The 19,958-nt window shown below is 41.2% G+C and overlaps 1 protein-coding gene across 3 annotated transcripts; it reads left to right on the top strand.

The window, feature by feature from the left end:
• Positions 1 to 3,831: 3,831 nt before the first annotated feature.
• Positions 3,832 to 19,481, top strand: mapk8b (mitogen-activated protein kinase 8b). Of its 3 annotated transcripts, none has more exons than XM_066666073.1 (12): positions 3,832 to 3,986; positions 5,937 to 6,115; positions 7,774 to 7,903; positions 8,392 to 8,450; positions 8,850 to 8,988; positions 9,434 to 9,599; positions 12,657 to 12,728; positions 13,545 to 13,727; positions 13,866 to 13,990; positions 14,314 to 14,377; positions 14,762 to 14,839; positions 15,099 to 19,481. In XM_066666073.1, exons 2-12 carry the CDS (start codon positions 5,994 to 5,996, stop codon positions 15,260 to 15,262), a joined length of 1,302 nt encoding a protein of 433 aa, XP_066522170.1. In that variant the 5' UTR covers positions 3,832 to 3,986; positions 5,937 to 5,993; the 3' UTR covers positions 15,263 to 19,481. The 3 variants fall into 3 exon arrangements, with proteins under 3 accessions (XP_066522170.1, XP_066522168.1, XP_066522171.1); XM_066666071.1 differs by having other exon boundaries at positions 13,866 to 14,017; XM_066666074.1 differs by having other exon boundaries at positions 13,866 to 14,017; positions 15,094 to 15,250.
• Positions 19,482 to 19,958: the final 477 nt, after the last annotated feature.

Below are 19,958 nucleotides of genomic sequence, written 5' to 3'. Positions count from 1 at the left end.
ATTTATTCATCTTCTGTAACCACTTCATTCTGATCAGGGTCATTGGGTATAAAGCAGGACCATTCCATCGTAGCACACCAGACACTCACCCTGTCACTCACACACACACACACACACACACACACTCAGTCACTCACAACTGTGGACATTTTCACATACTCACTCAGTCAGTCACACACACACACATGCCTGTGCACAGTTTCACACACACACTCAGTCACTCACTCACAACTGTGGACAGTTTCACACACTCACTCAGTCACTCAGACACACACATGCCTGTGCACAGTTTCACACACTCACTCAGTCACTCACACACTCACTCGCAAATGTGGACAGTTTCACACACTCACCCAGTCACTCACACACTCACACCTGTGGACAGTGTCATACAGTCACCCAGTCACTCACACACACATGTGGACAGTTTCACACACTCACCCAGTCACTCACACACTCACACCTGTAGACAGTTCCACACACTCACCCAGTCACTCACCCAGTCACTCACACCTGTGGACAGTTCCACACACTCACCCAGTCACTCACACACTCCTTCTTCTTCCGCACCGGAGCTGGAGTGTTTAATACATCTACACCAGGCCTTGGCTTCACTGCCGTAATTGGCTTTGAGTCTTAGGGCCCAGCCGCAAAGTGGGGGGAGGTTTGTTCTAATGTGAGCCCTCCGTTTTCCCCATCTCTTACCAAGGTGACGGCATCAGACAGCACAGGAAACAAGAGGCCTCTTTAATAGCATCAGCGAGAGGTGCTTAAGCATATCAAAATAAAGCATGTTAGCCAGTGGCTACTTGTCCTGGAAGCCATTTATTTGGTACGGATTTAACACCAGATTGATTTACAGCCCACTGAGGTCAGGGATTCTGTAGGGGGCTGTCACACCCACTTGTGCCGGCAGCTGTAATCCTTCATTTTTCTTGACAATGGCAGATTGTAAAAATTAGATTTTAAAATTCTTAACAGAATCAGATGTGGTTTTGGCTACTCTTGCTGCGTCCACACACAACGAGAACCTGCAAAATACACTCCCCACCCATGAAAGCATGCTGTGCTCAAACTCCTGCTAACCCCTACCTCACCCATTTTGACAATGCATTGGACCCATTTTAAGCATTTTATACATGATACACTGTTCTTGTGTATACTATGACACATATTTCTGACACGCTCATATAAGGAGTTGGTGGTCTGGATTTGTCTAAGACAGAAATGAAGTTCAATAATAGATTTACTTTGAATGTGATTTTAACAGTAGCTTGTAGCATGTAGCATTATTGATATGGTGCTCCTTAATGAGCTGGTAATTTAGAGTAGTGTTAGTTTGTAGCATGTAGCATTATTGATATGGTGCTCCTTAATGAGCTGGTAATTTAGAGTAGTGTTAGTTTGTAGCATGTAGCATTATTGATATGGTGCTCCTTAATGAGCTGGTAATTTAGAGTAGTGTTAGTTTGTAGCATGTAGCATTATTGATATGGTGCTCCTTAATGAGCTGGTAATTTAGAGTAGTGTTAGTTTGTAGCATGTAGCATTATTGATATGGTGCTCCTTAATGAGCTGGTAATTTAGAGTAGTGTTAGCTTGTAGCATGTAGCATTATTGATGTGGTGCTCCTTAATGAGCTGGTAATTTAGAGAAGCGTTAGCTTGTAACATGTAGCATTATTGATGTGGAGCTCCTTAATGAGCTGGTAATGTAGAGTAGTGTTAGCTTGTAGCATGTAGCATTATTGATATGGTGCTCCTTAATGAGCTGGTAATTTAGAGTAGAGTTAGCTTGTAGCATGTAACATTATTGATGTGGAGCTCCTTAATGAGCTGGTAATTTAGAGTAGTGTTAGCTTGTAGCATGTAGCATTATTGATATGGTGCTCCTTAATGAGCTGGTAATTTAGAGTAGAGTTAGCCTGTAGCATGTAGCATTATTGATATGGTGCTCCTTAATGAGCTGGTAATTTAGAGAACTGTTAGCTTGTAGCATGTAGCATTATTGATACAATGCTCCTGAGCTGGTGTCTTAGAATAGTGGTTTTATCATATAGCATTATTGATCGTAAAAACCTAATATGCTAATAATAGGAAAGTAAAATATGCATCAGTTAAATATATAACTGCTATACCAGAATTCATAATTATCAAATTAAATGTTTACATTTCAGAGTTGTCTGGGAAAATAGTAGAAAGGGAGTAGAAAGTAGAAAGGGAATCAAGATAGAGGGATCAAGAATATTGCATATAAATGAGATGCAAATCAACTCCATCAGCAAGTTCCTGTGCTGTACAACATTGAGAGGACTCTGAAAAATCAGAAAGGAAATGTTATTACCTTGTTACCACAGAGCGTGCGGTTTTTCTTTGCAGTTTCTCCTGGATGACTTGGGGTCTGCACTAATCCTCTCTACCATCTTACTGAGCTCTTGTCTACTACATCATGAGAGCCGAATGACTTCAAAACCAATGGCAGTGGAGGCACTTACTCCCAGTTCTCATCGTAGGCATCAGCGCTTTTTCATCATTCCCTCATTCTTTAGCCTCAGTTTAAAAAAGATGCAGATCACCATTTCTACCTTTTCACTTTGTGGGCGCTATACTTAGAAGCCAGCCATAAGAACTCAATTGGATTAAAAGGAACGTGTGCCAAGTCAGTGCACAGCCAATCGGGAGAGCATCTGTATGTACTAATCTGCTCAAATGGGAGAGGGGAGTGACACCTTATCCCAGACTAAATCCACACTGAAGGAAAAGTGCTTTTACTCAGGTGAAAGTAAAAGTGTGTGGATCTCACAGTCACCAGAATGACATGCAGTTTCACAGAATAAAATATTACACTGGATCTTATGATTTAAAATTGCATTCAGTAAAAAGTAAGACTGGTGTCACATATTAGTGTATGGCTGAGAGTGTTGGCCCTGGTGATCCATCCATAACCTATCTCTGTTTTTCTAGCATGTTGCTAACCATGTTGCTAATCTGTTAACGGTTAGTTAACATAACAGAATTAGCAGTTAGTGATGTCTGAGTATTCTGGGTCCCCTTAATGTTGTGTTGTTGCGAGCAGCTAGAAAAGAAGCAGTGACACATTGTTTGTCTATTTCACATTTTTCTTAAAAAATTTATAATATCTAGCCAATAGGGGATATATGTGTTTTTTGTGTTACTATTAGTGAATACCTATAAAAATATTAAATATAATTGTGTCGCAGTCACACAGCTCCAGGGGCCTGGAGGTTGTGGGTTCGATTCCCGCTTTGGGGGACTGTCTGTGAGGAGTTGGTGTGTTCTCCCCGTGTCCGCGTGGGTTTCCTCCGGGTGCTCCGGTTTCCTCCCACAGTCCAAAAACACACGTTGCAGGTGGATTGGCGACTCAAAAGTGTCCGTAGGTGTGAGTGAATGTGTGTGTGCGTCTGTGTTGCCCTGTGAAGGACTGGCGCCCCCTCCAGGGTGTATTCCTGCCTTGCGCCCAATGATTCCAGGTAGGCTCTGGACCCACCGCGACCCTGAATTGGATAAGCGGTTACAGAGAATGAATGAATGAATATATATAGAGGATGCATAATAACACAAGGACTAATTATAATATACAAAATAAAATCTGTATATACTATGAAATATGTATGGTTAGGTAATAAACTATACGTTTAAATGTATAGTATTACATTTTCATATTCATTTAGACATTTCTGACTTAAAGCTTAGCTTATATTAACTTTAAAAACCCTAAGAAAATCTATTTATTTGTTTGCTTTTGCTGCTTATCATAAATAAGTATATAAACCACAGAAAGTGCTGACGTAGACAGCGCCGTGACGTGGTACACAAGAGTGTGCTCAGGCCTAGGAGTGGAGAGAGAACGACACTCTGAGTGGATGACAATAACCGGAATACTAAGCTGTTTATACGATTTTTCACAACAAAAAGGATACAGCCCTTTAGTTTTAGTGTCAGACTTTCTCCGAACTCTGTTAGAAGGTGAGTACACGGTTATTTGACCTCGTTCTAGGGTTTGTTTTTATCGCTTGTTGGGAGTTGGCTTCCTATTCGCCTGCTCATTATTCTATTTTTTCGTTCCACCTTAAATGGTGCAATGTAACGTTCGGCTCCCGGAATCACGGCATGTAAGAGCTGTACTATTTAAGATGGAGCGGACAGTTTGACTAAGAAACCAATGCAGATGGGAAACCAGCTTCAGATACTGGACCATTTAACGTGGAACAGAAAACTCGTCTGGGAAGGCAGATCCGGCTGTTGCACCATTTAAGGTGGAATTAACAATTCTACTTATTCATTACAATACAGAAAACCAAATTCAGATGCTGCACAATTTAAAGTGGAACTGAAAATTCCAGTGGGAAGTCCACTAAAGCTGCTGCACAATTTAAGATGGGGTGTAAATTTCATTTAATTAATTAGTAGATGGGAAGCGAGCTCAAGCCGCTGCACATTTAAGGTGGAGCAGAATAATAGAGGAGGAAGCCAGTGCTTTGTAGAAGGGAATTTGATATTTTTTACGACATTGTTTGTTGTCCAGTTTTATTTATTTTTGATGTTTATCCAGCTTGACCGGGCCATGGAGCTTGTCGGAGAAGGAATAGATTCTAAAAGAAATCCAACAGGTTCTGTGCTTAACTCCAAAATCTGATACTGATTTTTTAAAAAAAGCAGAAACATTAATATTATTATACAGACTAAAAAGAAACAACTGCATTACAGATGTGATATTATATTTTAGATAAGTGCTGATGCTGCTTCACACACACCACCTTAAAACCTTTCCTGAACCCCTTCCTTTCAGACCCAGTGCTGGTATCTGCCCAGTGCAAATGACCGGGGGCTTTAATGCTTAAAGGGAAAGTAAACTTGAGGAGCAGCTGAATTTAACCCAACACCTGGTCTACATTCATCCCCAGCAATTATGCCCATGGTGGTTTCACTCAAAAAAAAAAAAAAAAAAACAGGGCTGAAACACTCCTTATGACGTCAATGTGAGTGGGCTGAGCTATAGTGCTTGTTTAAAATGAGTTTGTTTAATTGAGTTCCATGTATTAACTTTCCAAATATATTCTAAACAGTGGGATTGGCAGGACCAAGGCAAGGCTGGACGATTAACTATCTCTCCTGAAGAGTAAAAAATAATACACTGCTAAGCACAGCTCTGGGGTTCTGTCCTTGCCTCGGGTCGGTGTCTGTGTGGAGTTTGAGTTCTCCCAATGTCTGCCGCCCAGCCGCTGCAGGTTATATTGGTCATTGTGCTCCTGGTGCTGCTCCTAAACCCATGTGGGATACGTAGGGTTGTGTCTGGAAGGGCATCCCGTGGTAAACGTGTACCTGGTTTATCCTGAGTATTGGTTGATTTAATGTGGTGACGTCTAATTTGTTTCTGAATCTTCGGGATAGTACAGCTAGAGTTTAACTCCCTAATTTATGACTAGGTAAACTTGTACAACGCGTTCAGAAACTATGAAATGTATTGTATTTTTCAGTGTAAACACTTTTAAGGTCCATTCATTTGTTCGATCAAGAGATGAACTTTTCAATTCCCCGAGGAAATACAAAAATGTGTCTTTTACCAGAAAAATGATCATTCATCACTGTTATCAGAAAATCTCTTTCCACTGAGATGTTTCTTCAGATTTGGAGCAGGTAAAAACCGGTCAGGGCTGTAGGGTAGAGACTAATGTTCTGGAGTCCACAGTATCTCTCACAGCGTCCGACTCGAATTTCCTCAACACACTTGTGTTACTCAGAATGGTTTAGTTTTTGTAGCAATTACAACAATAATCAAAGTGTCACTGCCTAGAACTATTATAAAATTACCTGCAGAATTAGCAGATTATATCCACACCCAGAACTTACTCAATGCCCCTTGTGTAATGTGTGTGTGTGTGTGACGCCTCTTGCCTTCTGTTTTCTCTTTTCCAGATCCATTGTCCTGATTTCCATTTGAATGCTGAAGACGCAGTCTGCCCGGATCTCACTATGAACAGGAACAAGCGTGAGAAAGAGTATTACAGTATAGATGTAGGAGATTCCACGTTTACGGTTCTAAAGCGCTACCAGAACCTGAGACCCATCGGCTCTGGAGCACAAGGCATCGTCTGGTAAGCTCTGTCGAGTCACTCGGAGTTTAACGTGACTGACTTCTGAAACGAGGGCCACCAGTGTGATGTGTTGTTGTTATTGATGTAAATAATGCCATTTAATGAGCTTTAGTGTGCTTTAATGAGTATTAATGGTCCGACCCATCTGATTTAGTGGCCTCCATCCAGCCCGGTTTCAGATGATGACGAGGCCAGGAGGCTGTGGCACTGAACTGACACAAAGAAAGAGCTAACCATGTGTTAAATTAGTTTACGAATAAACGGTGAGAAGAACTCAATAATTTGGGGAAAATTATGACATCATTGAATTAATAAATGAAGGTCAAGGCCTGTGTTTATAACCAAGACAGAGACGGTCTGGCTGAGTGTGTGAGCGCTGAGAAAGGTGAGACGGTCGGTCACTCGTGGTCGGAGGTTGTATCCATAGCGCAGTGCCTGGATGATTATGATTGATCTAAATCTGAAGTAGAAGCTACATTTCCCCCAATTAGAATTAAGACATTCTTTCAGATTTCAGTTTTAATATGAATTTTCATGTTTGAATGGGATAATGATTTATTACACTATGTAATATTTTTATCCAAAATGTACAGCTTCAAAATCATAATGATCCTTCACTGACCTGTAATAGGAAGAAAAATGCCCCTGTTTTGCTACTGTGGGCTTAGCACTGCCGAAACAGCACTGTGTAACTTGGGAGAGGGTAGGAAACCACCCCCCTCCTCATTGATTTCAGTACAGTACTGTCAAAATGAATTACACTAGAGGGAGCTCCAGGAGCAAAAAAAACCCCAAGTCTTACCTAGTGTTCATGTAAATGTAACACATTTTAATAATATTACACACTTAAAACCTTTATCATTTTAATAGAGATTCTTACACAGGAGTCAGGACTGTGGGGTATAGCACAGTTTCAGCTACAGAGAAACACTCATGATTTTGGAGTTTATAGCATGTACGATCTGAGAGATTTACATTCATTTATATAATAAACCTTTCCACTAAAAAACAACTGTTTTTAAACATCTAGTATAATTTAGTTCTGATTGTTTTCCCTGGTGTTTTATAAAATGTGACACTAATCATTTGCTTGTTTTATGTCTGTTCTGACTCAAAGGCTCTGTCCCAAAACATGGTGAGCTATTGACATAGAGAGCATTTTACCTTACAGTGTGCGTGCTCCCGACACGTGGGCTGTCCAAATTCTTAGACACATTAAATACGCTGCCTACTGAGATACCTTAATCTGGCTGAATTTTAAGGCGAACCTTTCCTCAGCTGCAAAGGTAATCCCAAACTCCGTCCATTTCGCTCTTCTCCCAAAATTGTGGTAAAACAGAAACATGAACATCTGTAGCGTGGAGGCGACGCTAGCTGCTGAGGGAAGTAAACACCGGTTGTATGCAGTGGGTGGGAACAAGCCGTGATTCAGTCGCTCTCTAACTGCAGCGTCTCAATAATCTGCCTCATGAGGACTTAAACAGCTGCCTGCAGAGTCACTGCCTACTCAGGGAGCTCAGTTGGATTTGGGACAGACCTATAATATCATTGATTAACAAATATTGATGATAAATTTTGATGATAGCATTTTTGCCCTGTCACCCATCCTTATAATAATTGAAGGTAAAAGTCACGGATTATTTCTGTTTGTTTTCTAGCTCGGCCTATGACCACATCCTGGAGAGAAATGTAGCGATTAAGAAGCTCAGCCGACCCTTTCAGAACCAGACGCATGCCAAGCGGGCCTACAGAGAACTGGTGCTCATGAAATGTGTCAATCACAAGAACGTGAGCAGTTTTTTGACCGTGCAACCTTTTTTTTTTTTTTTTTTAATTCCAGATTTGTTTGATTTCTGATCATTTTCTTGCTCTGTGTTTTGTGAAACAGTTTATTCACATTCCTTTGACTTTCCCCTCCTTTAAAAAAGCACACAAGTGCGCACACACGTATATGTTTACACACACTAGTGATTGGGGGCAGTAAACATAAACACACCCTGAGCTAGGTGCCTTCAGCGCAAGACTGCTTCAGCCATGGATGTTGAAGGAGGATAAAGGGCTGTTCCTTTAATCCTCCCATTTCCAATTTTCCTGCCGGTCCCTGGGAATTGAACCGAATATCTTTTGGTTCCCAATTCTCTTTTATAACCACTATCTGATCTCTGTTTACCTGGAAGTTACATAAGTTAAAGGTGGTGTCTGACATTTTTTGCACAGTATTAAACATTAAAAGGATGGCAGACACTTTTCATAGCTTTTCTCTTTTGTTTCGACAGATTATCGGTTTATTAAACGTGTTCACGCCTCAGAAGACGCTGGAAGAGTTCCAGGACGTGTGAGTTCACATGTCTCCCACACATGCAGATATACGCGATGTGGCCAAATCTTTGTGGACACTGGCACATCCAGCCTTTCTTCTGAAATGAAGGGTGTTAATCGGGAGCCTTAGAACAGTAGTGAGGTCAGGTGCTGATGTTGGGGGACTAGATCTGAGCCCCATCACTCCAGGGAACACAGCTCCACAGCATTAGGCGTTTTGACCGCAGACTCTTGTGCGGCTGTCTCTAACTCAGACTAATCCTCCGACATCCAGTGCGAAAGCCTTCCCAGAAGAGTAGAGATTGTCACTCCTAACACACGCCTAATTAAAAACCCAGAATGAAGAAATGCTGCATGAACAGTGCTGATGCTGATGTTGAGTTCTCATTGAGAGTCTGTATCCTGCTTTGTGCAGTTACCTGGTGATGGAGCTGATGGATGCTAACCTGTGCCAGGTGATTCAGATGGAGCTCGATCACGAGAGACTGTCCTATCTGCTTTATCAGATGCTCTGTGGCATCAAACATCTCCACGCTGCCGGCATCATCCACAGGGTGAGCTCCAGCATTGATTATCATTGTTTTGCTCCTGCTGTTGTTATTGTTGTTGTTTTCTCTCTCATATTACTGTTTTTATTTTGTTGTTGTATATTGTTTAACACTTCTTTTTAGTTATATGTAATAATGTGGGAGCAGCGCTGTAAAGCACTTTGGATTACAGCTTGAAAATTACGACTTTAAAATAAGACTATTTTTATAATGGGTTATAAATGTTTTAAAATCTGTTGATTAATGTTTATTAATTATACATCAACAACCATTATACCATTGATTTCACACTTTTTCTTCTTTGCCTTTCAATTAAGAATGAAATCTGAAGAAGTTCATAAGGATGTCAATTGTGATCAGAGGCACAGCTCTGGTGATTGAGCTTGTGGTAAAAATCTCATTTAGATCTTGCATTTTGCATAAAACCACGCCCCTCCCTCCCTTTCTCCAGGACCTGAAGCCCAGCAACATTGTGGTGAAATCTGACTGTACGCTGAAGATCCTGGATTTCGGATTGGCTCGAACGGCAGCGACGGGGCTGCTCATGACGCCGTATGTGGTGACGCGTTATTATCGAGCGCCCGAGGTCATCCTGGGGATGGGATACCAGGCTAACGGTGAGTGTCTTAGCCTTTGGCCACGTCACAGCACCATCACTGCCTTGCAGCATGCCCTGAATAACGCCCTCCACCACCACGAGCACCTCCTCACCGACCAAAGACAAAAGCCAGGACCAGGCTACTCCTGGCCGAAGTGGTGTTTTAACAGTCGAAGCCGTGCTGGAGAGCTTTATCAGAGCTGGTTTACTCCTTTATGCATGGCCTTTGCTCTCTGCATTCGCCTGCTTCTAATGCTTTACGTTCTACAGTTAGGGTGCACAGGAATATTACAAACAGATCAGTGTGAGGTGTTAGATTTAAAACAATATCAGCATCGGCAGGGGTTCAGAGCGATATTTTCACCTGATATTGAACAGTGTTTAGTGACTCTAGTGGATTACAGAAGCAAAAATATTGGATTCTTATTCATTCTACTGCTTTTATAATCTTATTTAAACTACAGTGTATTTTTTAAAAAATGCATATTTTGAACAGGTTGGCTGTGGTTTAGGTTTTATAAAGATTTCATCATGGATGAAACAGTACTTCTATAAAATAGGACCACCTTAAGGTCAGCTTATTAAATGGCAATCAATTAGACTGGAACACCTTAAAAGACGTTAATAATCATTTGTAAAACTTGGAATACGGCATTCTGTTGTTGGTTAATTGATTAACTTGGTGGGTAAAGGGTAAATGTGCTGCAGCTGGTTTATATCAACTGATGTGGTCAGTATCCGGCAGGACGTGGGGTTTAACAGTTGAGATGGATGTGGGTTCATTATTTGGCAACAACAGGTGACAGAAATATTTGGTGTTGTTATAACTGATTGTTAATGACTTTGAAGGTTTCTATTAATGATAATATTACAACCTAATTAAACACATTAATAAACTGATTTTAAACAATTTGTACACGTTTTATAAGGGTAGTTTTATTTTAGTTGTATAGATAAACCAGTAGAAATGCTCCAAACGTTTCATGCATTTTCTAAACTTAAACATGCTGGAGTCTATATCAGCAGAAATGTACAAGAAGAATATCAGGAATCACCATTAGCCTGTGATTCCCATGTTGCTGCATCTCTATTCTACATCTAGAAAGACTCCTGAGCATATCATATTTAAGGGGGGAAGGAGGATTTGCTGCAGGGTCTTGAGGAGGGGAAAAGATGCTGAATCGTACTTTAAGAAAATCAGTTGAATCAAAGCAGAAAGGGACATTTCATTTCTGTTACACAAAGTAGTGTTCTTTATAAATAGATTATTAATAATGTCTCATTACTATCAGAAATCTGCCTCTGTCTACAAATCCCCAAGAGGAGGAGCCTTAAGCACACGCAAGTCGATGATCATCATCCTGTTGCTGATCCTGAAATCGAGAGGGAGGGATGGAGGGTGTGGTTTACCCCCTCCTCTAAAAATGACATAGTGCTGAGCCCAGAGTAGTGTCCACAGAAGCTCTATTCTCCTTATCACAGCTCAGTGGAGTGTCACAGTGATGTTTCAGCTGTAATTGTAAGGTAGAAATGTTACCTAGTGTTGCTTGAATAGCAGGGTTACATTAAAACCACTCTAATCACTCACTTAATGGACCAGAGGTGTTAAAAGTTTTGCATAACGCTGAGCTGAATTATCGCATTACAGATGTGTATTCACACAATCCAGCAAAGTCTCACCGGCTTCCCGTTCTAAAGCCAGGAAAACAGGATGATGCTGTGGTCTAATGAGGATTGTAGAGGGACACAGATCCAGGGCTGTTTATTTAAGCATTATGTTTGTAGAAGCCTGTCCTCAGCAGTTGATTTCTTTGCTCTTTAAAGTATTTTCTCTCCTTCCTCTCCTGCTACACTCGGTTAGTGGATATTTGGGCTGTGGGCTGCATTATGGCAGAAATGGTTCGCCACAAAATCCTTTTCCCAGGAAGGGACTGTATCCTTGTAATGCTTTTGAAGTTGTTTTACGTTGGCCTCCTGACTTTGTTTTGGTTTTATAATGAACTGTGATGATTTGTATTACAGCAATTTGAGGTCTAAAACTTGCGGCTTTAACATGAATGATGAGCTTAATTCATATTCCGTAGTGATCTTATTTAGGACATGAACATGGTTAAGTAGGAATCTGTCAGGTTGAAGCTCTCAGTATAAACCACAGAAACTATAAAGAAGTCCTGCTTAATATTCATAACAGTTTGTCATTAATTATCTGTCCATGTCCAAACTGAACTACCTGCATTTTCTGCCGTCTTAAGGGCCGGACCGATATATCAATTGTTTGATATTATCAACTAATACTGATTGGTATTGACTAAAATTGCCAGACTGTAGATTGCCCTCGTCAGTGGGGCTGGGACAATAAGGACTTTTGATAAATTGGGACAACTGTTGATAGATAATTTTATTATTATTTTAGCCACACATTGTGCGTATTTAAAGCTGGGGTTATACTATATGGGTTTTAACCTGATTTTAGTCCTGATTCTCAGTCTTTCGGTCTATGCTGGTCAACATCTCAGCCATCCCAAACACAATCGGAAACTGAGAGCACAGAAACATAAACAAAGAACATGCATAGTGGCAGAAGTTTGTGCCGTGAAGATTTGTACTCTAAATTTACAAACATAAGTGTAAAAACAGGATTGACTTTCGAATCAGTGATCGGAGCAGGTGTGCAGCATGTTTCTACAAAAAAATAGAATAGATAAAAGAAATAATATCCATTTCATGATTATCAATTATTACTGGTATCCCAAACAGAATGTCCGTAACCATCTGGTCCTAATCGTTTCCCAGTTTCAGCAGCCTCTAAAAGGTGTTTTTTTTCCCAGCATTTTTTTTTCTCCCAGCATTTCTGAAAGCTCAAACTGTAAAAAAATCACCCAGAACGTAACCCAAACCCGCATGCCGTCTTTTATCTTTCATTTCTTTATCTATTTATGTTGCGTCCAAATCACCTCATCTGCACCCTGTTCATTTGTTGCGGTTGTTTTATTTTTTGGTTGCAGTTAGCATGCATTGTTAGGTTGTGAATTTTTTTTTTTGTGATATTAATTTCATTTATCATTTCATTTTTCAGTTGATGTGTGGTCTATTGGCTGCATCATGGCCGAAATGGTCAGAGGCAGTGTGCTGTTTCCAGGCACAGATCGTATCCTTACCTCGACTTCCATCCTTCTCCATTCTGTGTGTGTGTGTGTATTTCATTTTTGTTATTCCTACCAGTCAATATCAACATTGGAGGTTTACAGGGCTCTTTCCCAACTAGCCTTGTTCTTGCCTCGACCCAGAGCATGTCGACATGTTAGCGTTTCTTTATTAGTAATGCAGAGTTGTGAAATGGTGTCATTTATATAAAGACTGTGAAATGGGACTTACTCCAGACAGGAAGGGTTACAGGTTACAGTAGTGTTCATGTTTTGGTCATTTTAGAGTAAATAAAAGCTAAAGGTTGCTAATTGTATTTATATATATTTCACATTTTGTTGTAAGCATATTAAAAGATTGATATAATCATGCACTTTAAAATTATCTGCCCCAATGTAGTGAGATTATTTATGTTGATAAATATAGAGGTGGACACTCACTAGCTGTGTATTGGTGTTGAGGAATCTGAAATTAGAATATACTGTAGGGGGAGCTTGAAGTGTCCAAAAACCTAGAGAAATGGCCACTGCATGAAATTACAGATGTGTGTGGATTTTTTCAAAAACCTACTGTGAGAAAGTACCAATGTAAACCTGTGCAGTCTGTCTGCAAAAAACAAGTGTAGCATTAAGATTTACAGTTCTATTCAGTTATCCACATATCCACTGTAGAGTAGCGTATTGTTTATCACGATGTTGATCCGATTTCGTAGTATTGCTCACCTCTAGTCTGTAGCTGTCTGGGTTTTCTCACTTTCCGAGCTCTACAGGGCTTCCACTCCGTTTTCCACTCTTTTCTTCCTAAGCTGAGTGTCCTGTAGATATTGACCAGTGGAATAAGGTGATCGAGCAGCTGGGTACGCCGTCCCAGGAATTCATGATGAAGCTGAACCAGTCTGTGAGGACGTATGTGGAGAATAGACCTCGATACGCGGGTTACAGCTTCGAGAAACTTTTCCCTGATGTCCTCTTCCCCGCAGACTCGGACCACAACAAACTGAAAGGTGAGTGCCCTCTAACATCTCCTTGCGTAGACTGAAGCGTATGGGATCTTCTGATGTCGTGCCCTGTGGCAAAGATTCTATCACAGACATGCGGAGAGAGGCAAGGTTTAAGTTTGGTTCTTCCGTTTGTCGTTGCAGCCAGCCAGGCTCGAGACCTTTTGTCCAAAATGCTGGTCATAGACGCTTCCAAGCGTATCTCTGTGGACGAGGCTCTGCAGCACCCCTACATCAACGTGTGGTACGACCCCACCGAGGTGGAGGCGGTAAGCACTCACTTAATCGTGGCAGAGGTGCGTTAGTGTGTGTAAAAGTGGATCAGACACAGTAGTGGCTGCTGGAGTTTGTAAACCCTGTTTTTGTCCTGCGGGCACAAAAGCTACAAGGTGGACCAATGAGGGAGGAGTGTCTCACAGAGTGGACAGTGAGTGGACACAGGGTTTAAAAACTCCAGCAGCACTGTTGTGTCTGATCCACTTTTTTTTTTTCTAAAATAAAAAAGATGACTTTTAAAAAGGTGATTATTAAAATGTGTGCTGGAATGTGAGTCACGGGTTTAAAAATAAAAATAATTGTTTTTTTGATCCAGCCTCCGCCGCTGATCACAGACAAGCAGCTGGATGAAAGAGAGCACACTGTGGAGGAGTGGAAAGGTGGGATCTGGTCATGAATAAATGGACTCTCAAATCAAACTTCATTATTGATGGGAAAAATGCTGCATGTATTTGTGAAAATTAATGAACACTTCAACTGCAACACATCTCAGGATATGTTTCTATTAGAATTTATTATTTTGCTCTGCTTTAACGTATTACACCTAATTAAACTAAAACATCTTTAAAATGTGCCGTAACTTTTTACATTCTTGTCCTCAAAAATAAACAGTAATGTCTAAATAAAGTGTGTAGATGAGTTCTCTGTAGACAACGCTGTTTTAATTGTGGTTGTAAGCAATGAAATGTGACACAGCTCATTATAATGTGTTCTGTCTCAGCCAGTGTGTAATAACTCTGTTCTTGATGCCCCCCCCCCATTAGAGCTGATATATAAAGAAGTGCTGGACTGGGAGGAGCGCTCCAAAAACGGAGTCATCCGTGGACAGCCGGCTTCATTAGGTTAGTTTCCTCCACAGTGACGTTAAGGCACAGTGATTTATTTAATCTCAATTAATTAAAGCGCTGGATAAGCGGTACAGATAATGGATGGATGGATGTATTCTCTTTACAACTGCAGGGGGTGCTATAAACACAAAATACCTGTGCCTATGAAAACCTCCAAAAACACCAGCATAAAGTCTATTCATCCCAAGAACAACAATCACTGATCGCACCTTTAATGCTTTTACTTTTATGTTCTTCTCTTGTTGCAGCGCAGGTGCAGCAGTGAGGACGGACTCCCCGCATCCTCCAGCGTCCGACTCCTCATTAAAGGATGCTTCGTCTATGTCCTCTGACCCCGCCGTGACCTCGTACGCGGAAATCAGACCAGAAATCAGAACCGAAACTTCCGCTGCTGGGCCGACGGGCTGCTGCAGATGACCGCCTCCTTCCCGTCTCCGCCACAGAACCGTCTCCACCAGCACAGCCGGCCGCATCCACCTTGTTTTCAGACTGACAGCTCCCTTTAGGTCAGTGGAACAAACACAGAATAGAAGCTGAAAGATCTGAGGGCACCTTCGAGGCTTTTACCAGCGTTTAATTTTTTTAAAAATAAAGGCTCCTGCGGAGTTGAGGCAGGACAAAGTAAGAGTTTTTGAGGGCACCTTCTACAACCAGCAGCTCGTTTTGGGTGTAATTTAGTTTTGCAAGTTATTATCAGTCAGCTGCCGATCTTTTACATGCGTGGATTAAAGGCTGTGTGGGAGGTAAGCGTTCTTGAGGGAACCTGGGAATCTTTTCACTGCAAACCAGCGTTTACTCGTGGGATATTGTAATGACGTAAAGTCAAGACAGATTAGAAGCCAGGGCTGAGAGTTTTTGAGGGCACCTTCAAAGCTTTAATCCTAAAGCAAGAGTTAAATTCCTGGTGAGGTCGCTGCGGATGAGGAACGGTCTTGGTTTGAGGTCGGCTGTAAAGATTTTAAGGTAAATATGTTTTTAAAAATGATAAAGGGTTTATTTTGGAGTTTGTGGTGGGTTCATCACTGTTTCAGCTGAATGTCTGTGGTTTTCTTGAGAATTCTTTTGTTTCGCTGCCATCACGGAGACGGTGTTTAGAGAACGGAGTTCCCGTCAGATTTTTGTGTCTAAGGAAACGACTTCATGAAGGTGAGAGATCAGATTATAAAGCATTTACTCATTTCTTTTCAGAGTAGAATCCTAAGCTACTGAGTGCTGTCCTCACGTTTGAGCTCCTCAGCGTCTGAAACGTTGCTGTATGTGGTCCACTGTAAAATTTTAAAAGCTAAAATATAAAGAGGGATACTTTACAGTTCTAGTTGTGTGCTTAATTTTGTTCTTTGTACAGCTTAGGCACTGGATCCAAGCAGTGTCTGACGTCGACACAGATAATAACAGCAGGCCAGTCGCAGTCGAAGAATCATAGCTGATTATTTATTTCCATAAATGTAACTGCAGTTAACGGCTTCAGATTTTGCTTTTTTTAAATAGGATTTAATTATTCTAATCTCTCATTATTTAGTAGCTGCCAAAATGGCTTAAACTCAAGTAAACATTGCTCAGTGCTGCCCTCTAAGGACATATTAACAAATGCCAAATAATATAAACAATTAATATTGACACATATTGCTCACTGCGACTGTAAAGTTGTCTCCACATGTTAAATAAACAAACATTTGTTCAGCGCTGCCCTCTAAAGGTGATATTAACAAATATCCAGTAAACATCTCTATTTAACAAATATCACAAACATTTTTCACTCACAACTGCCCTCTAATGGCATTATTAAGAAACATCAAATAAACAAATATCACTCACTGCTGCCCTCTAAAGAAAACAAACAAAAAAAAATTTAGAAGAAGGAGAAACATCTTTATTGATGCCTTTTAGTGAAATTGCTTCTCTGCATTGGACCAATCCGGGGCAGTGAACACACAAACGCACACTAGTGAGCAGTTCTTCACACACAATCGGGGCAGTGAACACGCACAACCAGAGCAGGGGGCTATGACCCCCCTCGGCGCTCAGGGGCAGTTCTGGGGTTAGGGGCCTTGCTCAGTCACATTTCCCCTGCCAGTCCCAGCAAACCTCCGGCCTCGAGCTCACTTCTCTGACCTCGAAGCCATGGCTGCCCCCAGCCTGTGATGTGTTGACCTGAGCGTGTGATTGTGAAAATGATGGACAGCTATAAGTACTTGTATGATGATGGTGTGCATGCTTTCTGCTTGATACTTGGAACGAAACAACACTATCACGGCAAAATAATGCAGCACCTCAGCTCTAATGCCGTACGCAACAGCAGGATGCTTTTTTTTAAATGTCATTTTTAGAGGGATTTCTTTTAATTTTGCTGATTAATTGATAAAGTGCCTGGGTCGGACGTTAATTGGTGAATAAGGAGGAGCTCTCTGAGCTGAAGCCTGTTCCTCTCTCAAGACTGGAGCACCACACATGTTCTCACTGTGTGTCAGAAATTCAAAGGCTGTAGGTTGCATACTTTAACCTGCCGTTTTTGGTTCTTTGGGTTTAAAAGGGTAGTTTTTAGTAAGGTCTTAAACATCGGTGAAACAGGGTTTACAGCTTTATGTAAAGGGAGAATTCCACTGACTTTTCACCAAATTTCTACATAATTCAGTGTCATTTGTATTTTTAAGAAAATAAAATAAAGATGGACGGTATATTCGGTGTGAAGTGAGTAGTTACTTTCCAGTGGTGGTGAATGGAACCAGGTGTCACACACCAGCAGTGGCCTCCACCCGTCTAAAAAGCTTCATGTGGAGTGATCATGGTGGTGGTGATGATGATGATGATAAAGATGGAATACTTTGGACATCTCAGTTCAATCAGTATCCCTCTCCACCAGGACTGGGTTTAAACACCACCCCCTTCTCCAAACTACAGTCAGACACCAGCCCTGTGTCCCCCACCGTATTCTGTCCTCACTTTCTGTGAGGGGCTTTTAGAGGAGAATGTCTGGTTCCATTCACCTCCATTGTCCACTCCTCTGATGCTGGGTCTCTAGAAACAGGGCCTCCTTTGACATTGTGTTTAATTGTGGAGAAACGGTGGAAGAAACCCTGTTGAACCCCTGTTTAAGAGAAATGAGGTAGAAGAGTGTAAAATGTTGGGAGTTTGGGAGTCCGTGTATGTGTTCGCTGGTGGATGAATGTTGAGAAGCTGAGGGGAGAACGGCTGGTGTTGGTCTTTAATTAAAAAGTGACTGGACTTTGGTTTTGATTTTTCGGTGCATTGAGCTTTTCCTTCATTTTGTTGAAAGTGCTCTTATTTTCTCTTCGCCCTCGACAGCGTTTTGCTTTTTCTTATTCTCTTTCCTCCGTCACGTCGCTCTCACATTTTTAATTCTCACATTCGTAACGCTGTTGCGATCTTGATTAAAGTAGACTTTGATGAACTACCTCACTCTAAATTTCTACAAGCTCTCGGACGTTCAGCTCTGCCCTTGTGTTTCGCTGTGGATACAGATTCCATTATTTATTTGAAAGTAAAATATTGTCAATAGTAGGAATCGTATAGTTTTGTACAGTGTGTATATTTCACTTAGAAATACAAGGACTGTAAATTTAAAGGTTTTTTTTTATTTTTATTTTTTTTATTACATAATCCATGTGCAATACCCTCTGCTGTCCGTGCTTGGTTCTGTAGCCACAGGATGTTAGCCGTATCGTTTTGGTACTGTCTGTGCAATTTTCATTCAATTCAGTTCGATTCACGATTCATTTCCTGGGCTTTATTTGGGGATGTGTTTGAACGACTCTGTTTCACTTACACAACACCCTCCCGATGGAACTAACTGGGGCTGGACAGAGGGGTATAAACAACACGCATGACTGATGTAACTGAAATATGGTATTATACCTGTGTAAATCACCACTTTACAGTAAGGCTATGCTGATAAAGGTTTTCAGGTTTTAAGACTCTTATTATCGGCTATTTATTTATGTTTCGAGGAGCAAAATAGTTACATAGTGCAGTTTCTGCAGTGCTGAGCCCTGAGTAGCAATGACAGAGGCGCTGTTCTCCCTGTTACAGCTCAGTGATTTTAAAGCTGTAATTTTACGGTAAAAATATGACCTAGTGTTTTTTTTTTTTTTAAATTGATAATAATTTTGTTTATATCTGCTTAACAAAGCTTTATAAGGCTTTTACATCATAATTAACAAACGTATAGTGTGATTAAACCGTGACTAAACCTGTAACAAGGGTCCGGTCTGAAACAGTGGGGTTAATGCTATAGATTCTGCCTTTACCTGGAAACTTTGTGTTCAATAAATATTAACACACTTTGTGTTACTTTTACCATTCAATGTTACTGTATTAATGACCCTACATGAGGGCAACACATTTGTGTTGTGTTTAAAGCAGAAAACTGTGAGATGTCAGCTGTGTAATAATGAGGTAACACAGGGAGGTGTGGTTTATGGAAGACTATTTAATCAGCAGGTTTCCTTATTGTAAAGTGGTAGTAAAACAGCTGGTATAATCTGGATCAAAACAACCCCTGAGACCATGTCTGGATTCCCAAGGCTCTGGAGATGTGCACTGCTTGAATATATGCACTGGGATCTCACCATGTTTAAAATAAACAGAAGAACATGTACTGCAAATAAATCCTTCTTTCTGAAGCACCCTGTGTGTCTGTCTGCGTCTGTGTCTCCAGAGATTTATCTACAGCGAGTATTCCAATTAAAACCAAAGTTTGAAGGACTTTCTTCATGAACAACAAGATAAAACACATAATAGCACCCCCTTGTGGAGCAGTTCCTAACCAAGTAGTGGGTGTGAGTGACTGTCCACAGGTGTGAGTGTGCGAGTGACTGGGTGAGTGTGTGGCACTGTCCACAGGTGTGAGTGACTGGGTGAGTGTGTGACACTGTCCACAGGTGTGAGTGTGCGAGTGACTGTCTACAGGTGTGAGTGTGTGACTGACTGGGTGAGTGTGTGGCACTGTCCACAGGTGTGAGTGTGTGAGTGACTGTCTACAGGTGAGTGTGTGTGAGTGACTGTCTACAGGTGTGAGTGTGTGAGTGACTGGGTGAGTGTGTGGCACTGTCCACAGATGTGAGTGACTGGGTGAGTGTGTGGCACTGTCCACAGA

The sequence above is a fragment of the Hoplias malabaricus genome, chromosome 3, assembly GCF_029633855.1.
Source record: "Hoplias malabaricus isolate fHopMal1 chromosome 3, fHopMal1.hap1, whole genome shotgun sequence".
NCBI lineage: Eukaryota > Metazoa > Chordata > Actinopteri > Characiformes > Erythrinidae > Hoplias > Hoplias malabaricus.
Note: the sequence above shows the minus strand (reverse complement) of the source record. Positions and strands in the feature narration are given on the sequence as shown.